This window comes from Pholcus phalangioides, unplaced genomic scaffold (assembly GCF_987345545.1).
Source record: "Pholcus phalangioides strain wild (caught in Gottingen) unplaced genomic scaffold, Ppha-v1.0 ptg000005l_1, whole genome shotgun sequence".
NCBI lineage: Eukaryota > Metazoa > Arthropoda > Arachnida > Araneae > Pholcidae > Pholcus > Pholcus phalangioides.
This window is the reverse complement of record NW_028301598.1, coordinates 7,132,642-7,150,260: the sequence shown is the minus strand read 5'-3', so window position 1 is coordinate 7,150,260 and position 17,619 is coordinate 7,132,642. Positions and strand designations below refer to the sequence as shown.

The window sequence follows — 17,619 nt, the reverse complement described above, 5'->3', positions numbered from 1 at the left end:
TCATGAGCTTCCCACTGAGGTTTTCTGCTATAGAAGATGTTGGTAGTGCCAATAAAGTTATATAGGCTTGGCAGTAACTCTTGTCAAGAATCGTGCATTGTATGCTCACTCGCGGGATTCCAATTTGCAAACGCCTAATTTATGTATGATGCATACTGTTGAAAATCTAAGCCAAAAACACCCTTTGTTACAGAAATGAAACTGACTTTTCTCCCCTCTACTCGGGGCCACAACTAGTGGGGGAGCAGGTGGGTCTGGTGTCCCAAGCGCCAAACCAGAGGGGGACACAAATTTCACCTTTCAACTTCTCTTTTAACATTGCTGGGGAGCACCAAAGTGCATGATTACCTTGGCTGACCGTGTCTGGCATCTGGTGTGTGTTGCAGCCCTGCCTCTTGTAATTAAGGTCATAACTGCAAGAAAAAGGTTGGTATTAGTGCCACAAACACTGAACCATGGGGGGGGGCACCGAATTCATCTTTTAAGAGCTCCTACTAAATTCACAAAATGCATGCTTACTTTCCCACTTACTGAGTGTCCTAGTTGCAGCCCTGCAGCTATCTAAAAAAAACATTCTGAGACGAAAAGTTATATTTTTTGCCTTTCGAGTTTGGCCAGGTATTTTTCGAAAAAACCCTGTGTGATAATTACAATGAATGTAACAATCTGTAACAATGTAGGTAAACAAATCTCCGCAAAAAATGGGAAATGTTAATAAGACTTTGCAACGTTAATAGAGTAATGACAAAATAATTAAGATATCACAATCGATGGAGAGAAGAAACGGCATATGAGTATTAACATAGTATTACAATAGTATAGAGCTAGATTTCTTATAAGTTTACATCAAATATATGTATGTATATATATACACACACTTCGACTCGCATTTATTCTTCCTATTTACACAAAATTGTCAATGCTTTATCGATCGATCAGAGGAGAATCTTAGAGCATAAAGAGGCATTACAACACAAAATATTCAGCTGCTCACTAAATCTGTGAGCTGAAGATTATCATTATACTTTCAAGATGGTCTTGTGGGGAGATAGGAATTCTTTCGAACTAGTATAATAGATTTGCAGATGTCCATGAAATTTGTGCTGAATGTACAAGTTATCCTGACGTGCATGTTTTTTTCATACAATTGAATGCTTTTAGATTCGGTTAGTAGTTGAGTGTAATGAGAGAGAGATGTCGAATGCGGAAAAAAGATTTACAATTTAAAAGTTCAGACAGGAATTATATGGCAACTGTTTTGAGAAAAAAATCTCAAAAAAAGCTTTACCCATGTGGGACCAATTTTTGATGGCCCGACCATATTTTCTTCGTTGCAAAAAGATTTTTTTCCTTTCAACCTGGATTTGGTGCCCCTGGCAGCAAAAGTCGTGCCTGCCAATATTGTTTTGTGCATTAGTAATGGTTAAAAATGTCAGTTTCAACTTTATAGTTGTCACATTGACATTTTGCTAAGGTTGAAAGCAAGAGAGGTAGGTGGTATAGCCCTCTTTGGTATGTTTTGACATAATCTCCTGTTGTCCGCATAAAATTATCATACGAATGAGACAAAATTAAGAAAAGCAATTCCAGATTGTGGGGATCACAGTAATTTTTTATGGCTAAGATTCCTAAGCCAATACATAAGGTTGTCGTCAAATATCCGATTTCTGGTCATGCCAGGATTTGGCACATTGGTGACCCAGAATTTTCCTTATTGTTGCCAAACATCTTCAATATCATAAAAATTAATGCTGGCCACCACAAAAAAATTGCATGAAAGAAAAGTTACTAAGAGAGCTAAGAGGCTGCTGAGAATTAGAATTAAAATGGTACTAAAAAGATAATGATAATATATTGGCTTGCAAAACATTCCAGTCGCCAATGAAAATTTTTGAAAGAGCCAAAGCGTCAAAGTAAATTATTGGTGACGAAAAAAAAATAACCTACTAATTTAGCAGCAACCTTGTTGTTTAATCATACATGGAAGTCAGCCCATTTTCTGATTTTTTAACTTACTGCTTTTCTAAATGTGGTTTGTGAATATTAAAGTGGATGGCAAAGGAATTTTGTGGATTGTCTTTCAGATCAAAAATTATTTAAAAATTCCATGTTTATTATACATGCCTCTTGCAAGGAGGAGAAATCCACACCTCCACAGAGTAAATCAGTCAAAATGTCTCCCCCAACATGGTGATACTCAATAACTTAATCCATACAGGGGGCTGTGGGTGACTTCCTCAATCACTTGGACATCAATCTCAGAGCCAAAGCTAAAGCACGACTGGTGAACTCAGAGTTATATCTAGTTCAGAGATGTCAGAGGAAAATTAGTACATTGGAGCCTAACATCCCATGACTAGGCTGGAGCAACCGGCACTACCTCGGGCCTTGAGCCTAATGGGAGCCCCACAAAAAATGTACTTATTTTGCATTATAATAACCCTTTCAAGAGGGACCCCAAGAAAAAGTCTTCCTCTGAGCCCAGAGAAGGCATGCTATGGCCCTGGAGCCTAAACCAAATCTTTTCTCAGCTGGTGGATAGACTCAGGACCCCCTGTCAACCTCATCTTGCTCCATAAATGCTCAAAGGATTATGACTTGAGCGGTAGAAGAAACCCACATAGAGAGAGGGAGAATGCATAAGCTACTAATAGAGTGAGTTACGTTCACCTTTAAAGGGGATTTCGTATAATGCAAAGAGGTTGTTGGTTTCTTTTATGATCAAGTAAGTAACCCTATGGTGTGTAAATTTTAAAAAAGAAATCTAGAACAGGGTTTTTCCATTAAACCTCGCTGCATTCTTTAAGAACGTGGACCTTTGTAATTGGTCCTTGGTTCAATTTTATAGCAGTATATACACACACAAAAAATCTAAATCATGGGTGACCAGCAATCGCAGTTTACTAGGATGGATGAATTAACATAAGAATTTAGAATCTTTGTCACAGGGCTTCTGCTTATATCAGAGCTGGGTCCCCATTCTAAAGGTCTATCAACCCTCTTTATATGCTTTCCCTATGCAAGAAAACTATCAATAATTGAGCATTCAGCTTATTGTATACATTGTATGAAGAGCTTGATTTATGTAAAAATTTTGGAAAGCTTACTTTCATAAAAGTGGCCCCTTAAGCAGAGTGTGGAGATGCATTATGAGGAATTAAATATCATGAAAACGCATGTCATCAGGATTTTTAAAAAGGAACGTGGTGTGAAGTGTTATCCGAGTCACCTGCGAATGAGGTTTGATTATATCTGTGAGTGTAAGATTAGAATTTCAAAATAATGGGTACACCATTTAGAGAAATCACTACTGTTAAACCTCATATCGTTGTCGTTCGTGCAGAAGGTAGTGTGTCTTCTCTTGTGAAATTCTTTTTTTATGCCACTAAAAGCTTCTTCATGTGCATTTCTATGTTCTGTAAAAATTTCACATGTTTCTGACCAATAGAAAGACCTACAGCAGCTGTAAAAATGGATTATGACATTTACAGAGATCATGAAGGGACACATATGAAAGAAGCTTTGAGTAACAAAGAAAAATTGAGAATTTTGACACAAAATGTATTACATTTTGCATAAATGGCCAAAATATGTACATCGTCAATATCCCCCCCCCCACAATGAATCTTTAACAAATTGATGTATGCTGGAAAAGTGCTGCATGTATATATGTATTTATATTTATGGTGTCTGCGGTATACACGTTAGGTGATTAAAGTGCTCTCATCTATCAAACTGCAAGTGAAAATGATGGATGCTTAAATTTTAGTGTTCCACATTATGTTGCTGGTCTTCCTGCTCTGTGTAGAGAGACCTTTAAATTGGAGATCAACTCTCATTTGGCTGTTGAAGTTAGAAAAACCACAGAGAAAAAGCTTAAGCAAGCCACTGCCATTGCGCTATCAGCAGGAATTTGCCCCGGGCTCTTGCAACAGAAAGTCCAAAATCACTTTCTTTTAATTACTTTTCTTCAATTCAATGTCTCACCTAAATTATCTTGTGAAACATCTGGCCGATGCCATAGAACCTTAAAATAGCTCTGAAAACTGTTAACTGTTCTGGAATAATGGGTAGATAAATTTCATTTTCACATTGTTGCCATTGTCGTCTTAACACATGGGCCAACCCAGGCACAGCCTGGGGACCTCAAGAGGAGAGGGGCCTCACAAAAATGAGAAGTGGTTCAAATTTTCGAGAATTTTCCAGGTAAGACCTCAAAAACAGCACTTGGACCGGGGGCCCATGATGCTCTTAAGACGGTCCTGGCTGTTGCTTGTATATTATTAATTATTGTGCTTGTAAACTCTTGTGCTTAATTAATAGATTTGTAGTGCAATGGCTATCACACAAACCCAATATTTGTGTGATAGTCATCTGTTTGGCCGTCATTTGAAACTTATTCATTACATGTGGAGATTCGTTTGGACTTTTCTATTAAATACCGAATATTTTATGGAAAAGGAGCATCAGCATCAATGCTTTCTATTTGCAAGCGAACAGTAATGAGATCTCGTCCACAAGCCATTGTTATAACTCTTTTAGAAAAAACTTGTTGTAAAGCCTCTAAATTGGTACACACACACAGTACGCACTCAAAAAAAGCACAGTACTCTGAATTAGTACACATCTAGAAATGTCTATCAGGTGTTGATACAGACGTGGGAAGCACTCGCTATAGAAGAAACGGAGAAGCCACTGAAACAGTTCTCTTCTACAGCATTCGTTTTTGAGAATAGGCCATGTTCATACACAATTTTTTTCACATATTGAACGATTTGGATGAACCACTCGCAGGAAGAACTGCTTGAAATGAGCTGCAAAATAAATTTCGGTGACAGCAATTACAAGATATATTACAGCACTTATAATAGTTTAGAAAATTAGGTAAAAGAAACAATATATACTGCCAATTCGTGAACTGGTCTGGACTTTGAATTTTGGCCGCAGCATAAACAATCCCTAAAAATGGAAACTTTTGAACCAATGAAAACTTGTCAACACATAGTGATGGTTGCCAACACCATCATAAGTTACCAAAACATAGTGATTTTATGTATTTAATTCATATATATAAAGTAACATGATCAGACTGATACACTAATTCATCGTTGCCGAGCTAAAATCACTGAAGCTATAAATATGAAATTTTTGGGCAGTAGTTTTATTTCATGATATAAGACTCACTAAGAAGAGTTTTTTTCGAAATTCAACCCTTAGTGGGGGGTCATAAGGGGATTCAAAGGTTATATGGATAACTGCTGAAGCTATATATAAATATGAGATTTGGGCAGTAATTTTATTCCATGGCGTGAAGACTCACTAAGAAGCAATTTTTCAAAGTTTGACTTCTAAGGGGGGCCATAAGGGCGGGGATTCAAAGGTTAGATGGGGCAATCATTGTTGAGCACAAACCACTGAAGATATAAATATTGGTCAGTGTTATATTTTATAATACAGAGACTGCATTCAAAAGTATGAAAAAATTTTTGGAAATGACTTTTTAGAGCGTGATCTACGTTACAATAATTAGAGGTTTTAGCACACAGGGAAAATAAAAAGTCGGTTTCTTTACACTTTCTATTTCACACTTTCTTTACCTTTATTTTTTCAAATAAAAAAATATGTATGACTCCTCAAAGAAGTTTTGACATTTTAAGTAACTGCACATCATTTCGAAACTTTTTGTAACTGAAAGTATGTCTCTAAAGTCAATGGTCGCAGAGATATCTGCTGTGAAAATAATTTGGAAGAGCCTATATGGTGTGAAAAAAAACAATAATAATAGGGCCCATCTCCAGCGATAGAGTTCTCTCAGCAGGGGCAGCTTGAGCTCACCTTTCGTCCAGTTGCAAAGCCGGATGTCCTACCCTTAAGACTTTCCCTGATAGGAAGTTGAAAGGCTAAAAAGTCTTTCACTGGCCCTAAGTCCTGCTCTCAAAGAAGGACGTAAAGTCAACTGTCCTGTTCTTTTGGTCCAGGGTTATTTCAAAGTTCTTCATTATGTCAGATAACTTTTTTTTCACATTACAGCTCATATTGATGAACCATCATATTTTCTTTCCTATTGGGGTTCAATTTTTTAATTATCTTGAATCTCCAACAGAGAGTTCATCATTAACTCCAAAATACCTATTCCAAGGTTCCTAGGACAGAAACTGGGGAACTGCAAGGGGGATTATGGTGCTCCAGGCTCTTAACAAGTGAAAACCCGAATTCTTTCTTTGATTTTATTTCACCAAAAATAAAAATTTTGTAAATTTTTACCACGCAGTAAATTTGAGAAAAATTACTGGGTGGGGGCACCAAAATGTACCCGTGTCATAGAGTTTATTCTTGTTTCTGGTATTACGACGCCATGTCAATAGAGATATCCCTAATTCACAAGACCCTGTCTGTTCCCTCAAATTTTTCCAAAATCTTCATTGTCAGGGCATGACTAAAAAAAGTGGCATCGCTGGGTGTCTCGTGATTTTAAAAATTTATGTGTCTAAGCAAAGGCCTAGGATGTCCCTCTTTTCAACCTGCTGTCCAGGTGCATTAGCCCCTTGCAACCTTGTTGAAGCCACCTCTTCCTATGAGTGCAAAGGGGGGCATGGGTTTCCGGTCCAGTCCCTCTGGTACATTTCTGCACCTCTGGGGCAAGGCACCAGAAGTGTTTAAGACTTTTGGGTGCTCGTCATGAGCTTCTTATAAAAGATTTGGCTTTCTGAATTAATTCAGTGGTTGTTTGGACCCATCTAAAAATTACTAAGGATGTTCTTATCTCAGGTGTGAAGCCACTGCTTGAGAAGTGATACTTTGGAGGAAACTTTTGGGAAACGCTGAACAGAATGAATGCCATACATATCTATACAGGCAAACACATCCAGATATTCATAATAAAATTTTGAAGTGAATAAATAAAGAAATTTACTGCTATAAGGGTTTTGCGTATAGAACTAAAGAAAAAAGAAGAAAATATGACACACAAACATAGAAGTTTCAGTGTTAGAATGGAAGTACGAGACACCTTAAATGGAGCATAACTTAAATTAAAACCTGCTTCTAATAAAGAAGTCTAAAGAATTTTGAATTGATTTCTAAAACGATTTTAGGAGAGCGATGTTTTACCTTTATCCTCTTTTTTTTAAAATTTAATTTGGGAGTTTGCTAAGAACAAGCCCTCGTGAAGGCTAAGAAGAAGAAGTAGAAGTAGAAGATTGGTCTTTCTTGCCACTAAAAGAGATGACAGATCGGATCCCTTTCACGGAAGTCTGAAACAAAAAAGCAAAGACAAATTTAAAAAAAGAAGATGGTGGTGAAAACATATTTGAAGTTGTCAATCATTTCAAATAATTTCGATGAACTGGTTAAGGATGTTTTATGAAACTGCTACAGGACCAAATTTTTAAGATGAATATTCTGGATCAGAAAACAAAACTTTATCATAGATGCCAATTCACAGACTTGAAAAGTCTGTAGTTTATTACATGATGAAATATTTCGCCTCAAAGAAAACATGACATACAGATAACAGGGAAAACTGGGTATTTTTTAGGATTGTACAGGGTAACTACACAATCCATTTTCCCCGGAACATTTAACCATCCAGATTGTTTTTAAATATAAAAATGTCCAGTTTTTCCTTATTATCAGCAAAGCTTACTTTAATTTTTTATCCTTCACTGAAATCAGAGATTAAAATTATTTTCTAAACTTTTAAACAAAAATTATAACTATAAATATGAATATTGAGTCTCGTATATTTGTCATAATTTATGCTTTTTCATAGAATTCATTTTAATTACTGTGATTTGCAGAAGCGCTTCATTTCCCGCATTGCTGATATTATGGTTATTTCAACAATAATTGGCAACTTCACTTACTTTAACCCCCCCTTCGCTTACAGGCTATTGGCAATAAATTCTGATGATCGTTATTTTACGAATCGGCAATAAATATGGTAACCTTGTCCTAACCTAACCACATGTTAGAAAAAGAAAAAAAGGAAAAAAGTAGAAGAAAGAAAGAAAAAACAAATATAAAAGGAAAACAGTATAATAGGTAAGTTTATAAGAAAGTATTTACGAAGTAGATTTCTCTTTTCACCCTCACCCTACCTGTTCTTTTTTGCTCTTACATGTATATAGTAGAAGGATACATCACACGTGGGAAAAAATCAGTAATAGATCAGTAATAGGAGTATAGAAATAAACGGAGGTAAAAAGAACAAATTTTTTCATAGGGTTACAACAAAGCTGAGGAGAGAGGAAAGAAAACAGAGAGAACTTGTTCGAATCTATTTCACTGGCATTTGGATGCAATATTACGTCCTTGGTTGTAAAGTGGATTTCCTGTTAGCCAACAATAGCCGATATCTCGTACTTGAGGAAAAATCATAATTTCCCATACTTTTCATGAGAAAACGTGGTCAATCTGGAATTTAAAGGAATAAAAGAGTATTTTCTTTACGGAACTTTTCATTCAAGAGGAGCACAATTACAAAAAGAGTTTTTAGAGGTTTTCAATAAAGAGATAAAAAATTGGAAGAATCCGGTTTCCGACTGCAAGATTATAATAACACTGAAAAAACTTTAGGCTTCCGGGTAAATTAATTATATTGACTCACCCATGCTTTATGTACAAGTAAAAATATCTCTATAAGCCTGGCATCTCCAACCTGCTGCTCTTGAGCAACCCAACACTGAAATATTTCAGAGACTTTGGTTTTCAACTTAGGAGGTATTTATTGATACCTTAATCAAACACCACCATTCTACGGATTAGCAGAATTTCAGTATAGGTCAGAGTTGTCATATGGGTGCTCTTCTTCCAATTGATAAGCATAGAAAGATACCACTTGCTTAAGACTGAACGCCCTTGATCTAGCTGGTTTAAACATAAGAAAATTTTGTGTGAAAAAGCTGTGTTACAGCAAAATTTCGATTTTCAAGGATTTAATTCCCAACTGTGATGGCAGTATTTGGTGGAAACTAAAAAAAACTTGGTTATATGCCCAGATTCAATACCTGATTAGAAACCCAGGAACGCTTTCCTGAGACAGTTTTCATTCCCCACCAGGGTTTAAGCTAGATAAAAAATTCCTTTTGCAAAAAAATGAAAATGGGGAGAAAAGCTTTAGCAAAATGCTACAATGCTAATGTAATGATCGATGGTTGGATGTCTACTCGTTCTTTACCTCCTGTATGCATTTTTGCGAAAGTGGCTACCACTTCTTTTGCATTTTGCGAAAAATGCAACTTTAGCTTAAACCCTGTTCCCCACCCCTTACATCCTGATTTACCACAGTATTTTGATGATAACAGCCAACTCAGCAAGAATGAGATAGCCCAACCATAGAACTGTTAATTGGTTAAATGGGTTCGTGTTATTTGAGTTCCTGTAAAATTCATCAGACTTCCATAAGAAGCTGACTTTACAGAATGATATTCATCGTTTTTGTGTGTCATGGTCCATATGACTAATTTGTTTACTTCAAGATAAAGGAAATATTAAAAGGGAAAACTACTAAGAGTATTAGCATGGCAGCTGTGATAGCATTCCAGAGCAAGAGTTTCTGAAATTTATTTGTAGAGCTTCAACTGATCTTAGCAAAGTGGTATGTCACGGTTTTTCTAGGACAACTTCACAAATTATCAAATTTCATATACAGTGGATCCCGCTTATAATGTTTCTCAAAAAACTGTCATGAAAAAATGTTATAAGCGGGAAACACTTTGAACAGAAAATCTTGATGAGAATTAAGAGTTAGAACAATGAAAATAAAACATACTAATTGGGAACATTATAAGCAGGATCGACTGTATATATATGTTACGGTAAATGTGATAAATCCAGTTATTATGCGTAATTTCCGTTTTTTTTAAAATTTGATAAATTTCCCTAAATTTACATCACTTTTACTGGTGATTATGCAAAATACCCAAGTGTCGTTGGTAAATTTAATAAATACTAAAAGAATTATTACTTGTTACTGGTTATTATAAATATCCAAGCATCTCTGCTATACAGAATAAATCATACTAAACTCATTACTTTGCGGTTATTATTACTTTTGCAGTTATTATACATAATCACCATTTTGTGTTGGTAAGTATGATAAATCAGTCCCATTGCCCAGTGTGGATAAGATTTATTATTTTTATGACCGTATTTGTGAGACAGAGTCTGAACTTGATATAGCGTACTCTCATTTACCAATTTTTTTGATTTAGCAAATTTTTAAGAGTTTTTGTGCAGATACAAACACACCCTGATATAATTAGCCCCCATTTGACGAATTCTACAATCATTTGATCATTGTTCATTTTTGTTACATGACGGTCATTTTATGCACACAAGGACTAACAAATTAGCCCTTGGGCCAAGACCTACAATTTATTGCTGATTCCGATCAGCAGCCTTTTTTATACTCACTCCCTGCGGTAGCAGTCTTTTTTTTCTGTGGTCATGTCGCCGTTTGTGTTGTGCCTCTTATGTCAGAAAAGTTTCTGAAAAGAATGAACTGGGTATCGAACTTGCAACACCTCTTAACATCCTTTCGTACTTTAGGCGAGTATCTTATCAACCTGGACTACCACACCTACAATCAGGCTTTGATATAATCAACTCTCATTCAACACGTTTCATGATCATACCCCGATAGTAGATATCATTTTATCAAATTATCTCATTACATATAAAATGTTTTAGTATTTATCAAATTTACCAATGATTGCTTGAGTATTATGTATAATTGCCAGTAAAAGTGATAAATTTATCAAACTTACCGAGACATTTGCATTTATCACATTTACCATAACATACATATGAGAGCAAACACACACATAAAGAGCAAACAAGATAAATTCAATGCAAAGGCAAAAGCAGATCTTGGCCTCAATCATCAAAACTTATGTCAGGCAGTTCAACATTTTAGAACTTTCTCATGTGGATGGTATTGATAAATTAATAAATAAATAATTCCAAAATTCTTCACTCTACTGAATAAATATTTCACAGACACACACTCAACACTGCAAACAAATTCCTTCTAGCAAGATTATTGTAACAAGAAATGAGATATATTCAATATTCTAGAGTGATAATCAATTTCAATAAAGCTTTCCTTTCTTTTAAATAAAAAATCCACTGGCTAGATTTGGCAACTAAAACACAAAGACAGACAGTCTGGGTTAGATGCTGAAACACAGGTCCTTAACCTTTATATGCAACTTTTCATGAGGGCGGAGGGAGCATTTAATTGTTCCTATTGTCACATAGCAACTTATGAGTTTGTTTGCAGATGTTAAGGAAAAGTGTAGCCGTAGCAGTTTGGGTACCACTAAAAGAACAAGACATATTCCCTAGTGAGTCTCCTCCCCACTTTGCTTTGCTTGCCACTATCAACCTCATGTAAACATGTTCATGCCTCAGTCAGTTAGCAAGCCTGTAACTAGGCTATGGCAACTGGAGCAATGCTCCGGGGGGTCCTGTGCAGAAAGGGTAAAATATTTACACTTATTTTGCACATTTCTTAGAAATTTTGACATTTTATTGTTTAAAATGATCTGTAAAACGAGAGTTGGAGGTCCTCTCATTTTGCAGACTCCTCCTTTTTCTGCGCATAACATTTTCAAAGGGGCTTGAAGAAAAAGTCTGCCTTGAGAAGGAACACTAAAGCATTGATCAAATCTAATTTCATCATGGACCTATGGTTGTAATAGTTTAATGTTTTTAAAGTGATCCAATATCTTGATATCACATCATGATGTGGTATCACTTTGAAATGCATTTATGAAGCTAGGTGACTCTGAAATGCCATTGGACATCAGGAAATCCTCAACATATGCAAAAACCCTGTATTCTTTTTATAAAGATACATCATGAGTATAAATTTTTTAATAGTTTGTCAAGATTTACTGTTTGTTTGGTTTGGAATTGCGTAACCTTCATAAATGATGATGCATCAAGGAAGTATTGCGAAGCACATATATACACTCGCATATATATATTTTTTGTTCACACGTTTGAATATTGCTACATACTAGAGGTTGTGGAATCACCTTTTTCTTCATCCCATTTAGATACTCTTTGTACATTTCTGATCTAAGGTACCTCGAGTATTTGTCGCTCTTCATCAACTGATAAAGATGGGCCTGAAAAATAGATGATAATCAAATACTAAAGTATATTCATGAGTGCTCAAGACAAAATTTAAAAAAAAAGTAACATCAACACTAATGGATGTTCATTTTGTGATCTAAATGCTCATGTACATAAAAATTTGGATGCTTGGGGGACGCTAATTAGGCCAATGAAATTCCAATGTTCATGTTACTAATAAGCCCCAGTTGAAATATGGAGAAAGGATTGTTTTAAAATTCAAATCTGCATAAACATATCTATTTCTTTGAATTGTTTTCATTGTTGTCTTCACCAGCTCTGTGATTTCGGAACCAAGAATAAATGTCATGGTCACTGAAAACTGCTTCGTTACTTACTTTATTACTCTTCAATAATTCTGATGGCTAAATCACTTATTTAGTCCAAATGGCATCTAATTTTGTTTTCATGTGGACCATTAATTGATTCTGAGGCAAACTTGCACAACATTTTGAGAGTCATTCAAAATTGTGCATGAGACTTGGTAATAAATTTTTTTTAAATAAAAAACAACTGAATCTACTAACATACAGATTATTTTTCAGCAGCATTAGGAACATAACTTTAAACTTAGCTATTTAATAGAGTCCTCAGAATTCATGCGCTTGGGTTGAAAGGATGAATGCACTTAATACGTGGTAGGGTGTCTGATAAACCCCTAGAGATGTATTATTGGGGTAAGTCAACATACAATTTGAAGGCTATTGTTATTCACTAATCTTTGTAATTAGTTGGATAAAAAAAACAGTTCCTTATTTACCGCAGATTCTTCGAACGTCCATCTGTTTGGATTGTCCATATTTTTCTTCGTGATCTCAAAACTTTTAGAATCAATGTTGATTGGGCAGTTGGCGTCTTGAGACAGGTATTCACTGCAAAATGGTGAAGAATGGTCAGATGATGAGAACAGAAATTTATTAGCATTTATTGTTTCATTAATATCATTTTGATTAAATGATTCTTTCATACAAACAAAACATATCCCGGACGGCAAAGTTCTGATCACCTCTTGCATAGTCCCAATATAATTCTAATTTCATAAAGCAGGAGAGATAATCACACCCATCTGTGTGGGTTGAATATTTATGGTGAAGCTTTTGGAAGGAAAAAATTTTAATCGCAGGGTTTATGTATGGTTTGGTTCCAAAACAAAATGTTTTGCAATGAGCCCTCAGCTGACTGAAAATGTTCTGCAATAATAGTATTTTCTTAACAAAAGAGTTATTTTTCCTTCTTTTATTATAATTCTTCCCAAGATTGTTCTGCAATGTACGTCACAATTTTTTGTATATTCTGCTTTGGGATGTTTTAGTAGTAGTAATAATTTAAAAGAGTTAGTCTCCCATTTGAAAAATTCTCTCTGCAAAACGCAATAAGACCTTCAGTATTGATACTTACATAATATGAAAATTCAGGTATTTTTTATTTTATATAGAGAAAAACAGCATATCCACTTGTTAATACAATTCATATGGAAAACTGGCTGTATGTATTGTATTAACAAGTGGAGAGAACGTCTTTCTCTACATATATGTTGCCATCTGGTGGCCTTGATGTCATTTGTGAGATATTAGCGGAATCAAGGAAACATATTTTATGGACATTATGCCATGGTTAACTCAGAAAGAAAAATCATCTGGTCTCCCCCGGGACTGTTGCCAGAATGTGGCTGCCACCCATCACACACAGCCATTCAGCATGCATATATGTATATATACACTCCAAGGAGGGAATATTCTATCTGCCTTAATAGCTTAATGGTATAGCACTCTCCCGGCACACGAGAGAGACCAGGCTTTGAGTTCACTGTGAGGGGCAGAGATGAATTTTCCTTCCTTGAACATCGATATCTCTTCATATAAGCCAATTTTTCGTATGTATTGTATTTGTCATTTTTACTTCAAAATAGGGATGATGGCAGTGCCAGTTTGTATCAATCCTTTAAAAATGCTTTCGTTGTTGTAGCAAGGTTTCACTGTGTAAGAAGTATGTTTTCCAATGTATTATGGAACAATTTCTGTAGTCTCTTTCAATTGCAGCAGTGGTGCTGTGTCTTACATTGTATTGTAGAAGCAGTATCCACTGTGGATGGGAATGTTTTTTTGAAAAACTACAGTTATCATATTATGTTATTCACATATAGTGAAATCTTGATATAAAGATACTCTGCAGACCCAGAAAAAACATTGTTGTAATGGAATTATAGTTATATTGAGAAACGTTAAAGTATGTACATTTCCAAAAAATATCATGGCAGAGAAATTTACTGTTACACTGAGTATCATCGTAGCAAGGTTTCACTGTATTTAGAACTTTGTCATCATGTCACTACTACTATGTACAAGGCAGGCACCTCATAAAAATTTCTATAAGGAATTTGTATTGAATTTCTATGCTGACATACATTCCTATGGATAGCAGAAGTCATTCAGTAAATGATAATGCTAATGAATCATACAGATGCTGTGTCATGTTTACCAAACATAGAAGATGTGTTCGACTTATGGCCTTAACTATTTTACGATGGATGCAAAGTTTGGGTGGAAATTCACAAAACAATGATGATAATAAAATATAAGAACTCACTTCCATATCTCTTGGACTTTGACAGGGACGTCTTTGCTGTGAACATGCTTTAGGTCTTGAACGGCGTCCCAGAACCTGATGACATTAGGCAAATGTTAGCATTTAGCCCAGTAAATTTAGGATTTCATATGACACAAATTTATAATTAGCTGAAATTTTCAAGATTAGCTCCTGGATAGGTGTAGGATGTGGATCCTGAAAAGTCCCCTAATTTCTCATGTGCGCTTCCATCTAAAATGGTGGATCAAAGATGGCCGCCAAGCACTTTTTGTCTTAATACCCAGGTATCTATTGGGAGCACCTTTCAGCTAGAGATCAGAATGAGACTTTCTCAAGTTGGTGTTCGAAATTTTTTTGTATCAGCATGTATCAGAAGTCACCAGGGGTATTGCTATTTCGGATTTAGTTCTTACTAGGTCTGAGGATCTTGTTGAACATGTTTCGAGGGGAGGGGAGGAAGAGTTTTCTTCCAGTGATCATCGTATAGTCAGATTTCACTGTAACTTTTCCTCGGGTAAGGTTGATAACAAAAGACTGGTTCCTTGTTTTCGGAGAACTAACTTTGATGTTTTGAGAGACACTGGTTGGGGTGGTAAGTCAATGGGAAGAATTTAGTAAGAAGCTGTTCTTTGTTTTGCACAACATCCTACCTTTAGTTTGAAAAAGTGTGTTTGTACATTCGCCCCAAATGGTTCACAGATAGAAAAGTCTAAGCGATTTATGCTTTGCTTAAAACAAAAGCATAGATCGTAATAGGTGCATGGCTTGCCTATCACCTAGCTCTAAATCCTTTAATAAAATTTTTAATTTAGAAGTTTGTGAATCGCCATAATTTTTGATAATCCTTTTTTTTAAAGGTTTCATACATCATCGATTCGGGCAGTTGGCGAATTATGTCACTAATAAGAGTTAGAATATCACATTCCAAAGCTGCGATTACACAATGGTAATTTGTCGAGTCAGCTGTAATACCGGAATTCACAAATTGTGATTCTAATTGAATGAACCATAATTCCGGATCGGCCTTCCAAAATTAGGGAGCTTTAAATGCGACTTGTGATATGGCAACTTCATTATGAGCTCCTTGAACAGTATTTTCTTGCAGCATGGCAGAAATTGGAATTATGCAGCAAATTTTTAAAACCAAATTTTTTTTTCTCTGTATAGAGATTGTGCAAATTTACTCTGATTAACATTTAGTTGCATAAATTTGTATAATTATTAAATTCCAAATACAAGTGTGTAAAATTGAAAGGGTGTAAATTCTTTTAAAACTTAACAGCGCTGACTAGACTCACTGGACCTGTAGCAAGGATGCCCATCAAATGTAGAGAGGCTTGACTGGATCGGAAAGCACCTTGAATGTCCGATGATATTACACCTGAAGATTGCGTGGACCTTGGGATCACTTGATTAGAGCACACTCCAAGTTCACTAGGCTAACCACTTTAGGTGCCCAATTGCCACTTTTGTAATATTCAATGATGGAATAACACAATGATATATAAAATCATTTACAGGGACTATTGAAGAAACCTTTGTAGAGATACTCGATACATCTGATTCCAAAGATGAGACTCAGAGTTGTAACACAACAACTTAGGTTTAATTAACAACAACAGAAAATTATTAGTTTAGCATACTAACAGAACATATTAGCAACACAATGCCAACATGCGTACAGGTAAGTGACCAGTAAAAAGTAAGTAAGCAAGTAGTCGATCGCAGCTCGCTACTTATATACAGTGCAGGTTGAATGACGTCACACTCCTTGGCTTCATCTGCATGTTATGTATGCTGCCATGCATTAATGCTTAATTAAATTTGAGCAATTAGGAGAAAAAATAGTTACGTGATTTTTAAAAAAAAAACAGTCCTCCCACTTAGGACAACAAAAAACAATCAAAGCACTTTCTAAAGTTTCTCGTTAGTTTCAATGTTATGAGGTGAAAACAGATCAACATTGAATTTTTAACCAGGAAAATTTTTCATGTTGACATCAAATAAATCAATTTTCAGCTCATTTATAATTTTTTTATTGAGTAAACCTAGGTATAAATCAAAATAAGCATTCTTGCAGAGTACACAGGTTTTTCCAGAATTGAAAAATGAGAGTTTTGACTGGGATATGGGGAAAAAAATCAATTACGACAAAAAGTGCTTCTCTGCCATCTTTGATCTGCCATTTTGGATGGAAGCGCGCATGAGAAATTAGGGTATTTTTCAGGATCCATTCTACACCTATCCAGAAACTTATCCTGAAAATTTCAGCTAATTATAAATTGTGCCATATTGATCCTGTTTTGGGCCTAAATTTACTGGACTAATTACCATTATGAAATGAATTTACAAGCATATATTTCAGATTCTCTAATTCAATTCGGTTTTATGTTTATTCTCCATGGAGATAGTGATTAGATAAAAACACAAAGTGATTCAAATATACGTGTAGACACTTTGAGAGAAGATGGAGAATTTTTTTTTTAAATTGACTTGCCAGTGCCATATTTACAGAGGGGCTAAGTGGGCTTTAGCCCAGGGCAGAAAGTTTGGAAGGGCGGAGGAATGGGTGATCAAGAAACTCATAGTGGATTGAGAGAAAGAAGTCAAAACCAAAAATCCAATTCTACCATCTTTACATAGAAAATCGTAGATTTCCATTCTGGTCAGCACACCAGAATAAAAAATATTTCGACATACATGTCATCAATGTGGCTTACAGGCTAACTTTACAATTTTAAAACCTAATGAAGAAGACAGGGCCGTAACTAGGAGTTTTGTATGTCTTGCCGCCTCCAACAATTTGGAATTTGATAAATTTATAACTGTGTTCTGTGTTCGCCTAAAAATTGCCCCCCCCCCCACTAAATTTTTATGCCCGGAAAAGTT

At 35.5% G+C, this 17,619-nt stretch overlaps 1 protein-coding gene across 3 annotated transcripts in view; it reads right to left on the bottom strand.

Moving 5' to 3' along the window:
* Window positions 1-691: 691 nt before the first annotated feature.
* The window catches only part of LOC149085814 (regulator of G protein signaling 7-like), a 76,477-nt gene continuing 59,549 nt past the window's right edge, over window positions 692-17,619 (bottom strand). For 2 of the 3 annotated variants that reach the window (XM_089232240.1, XM_089232242.1), the window contains 5 exons: window positions 14,731-14,805; window positions 12,905-13,016; window positions 12,027-12,137; window positions 7,111-7,253; window positions 692-4,814 (listed from right to left, as the gene is read on the bottom strand). In XM_089232240.1, the coding sequence (XP_089088366.1) occupies window positions 7,173-7,253; window positions 12,027-12,137; window positions 12,905-13,016; window positions 14,731-14,805 (379 nt within the window). In that variant the 3' untranslated portion in view covers window positions 692-4,814; window positions 7,111-7,172. The remainder of the gene's footprint in view (window positions 4,815-7,110; window positions 7,254-12,026; window positions 12,138-12,904; window positions 13,017-14,730; window positions 14,806-17,619) is intronic. The other variant, XM_089232241.1, reaches the window with a different exon arrangement.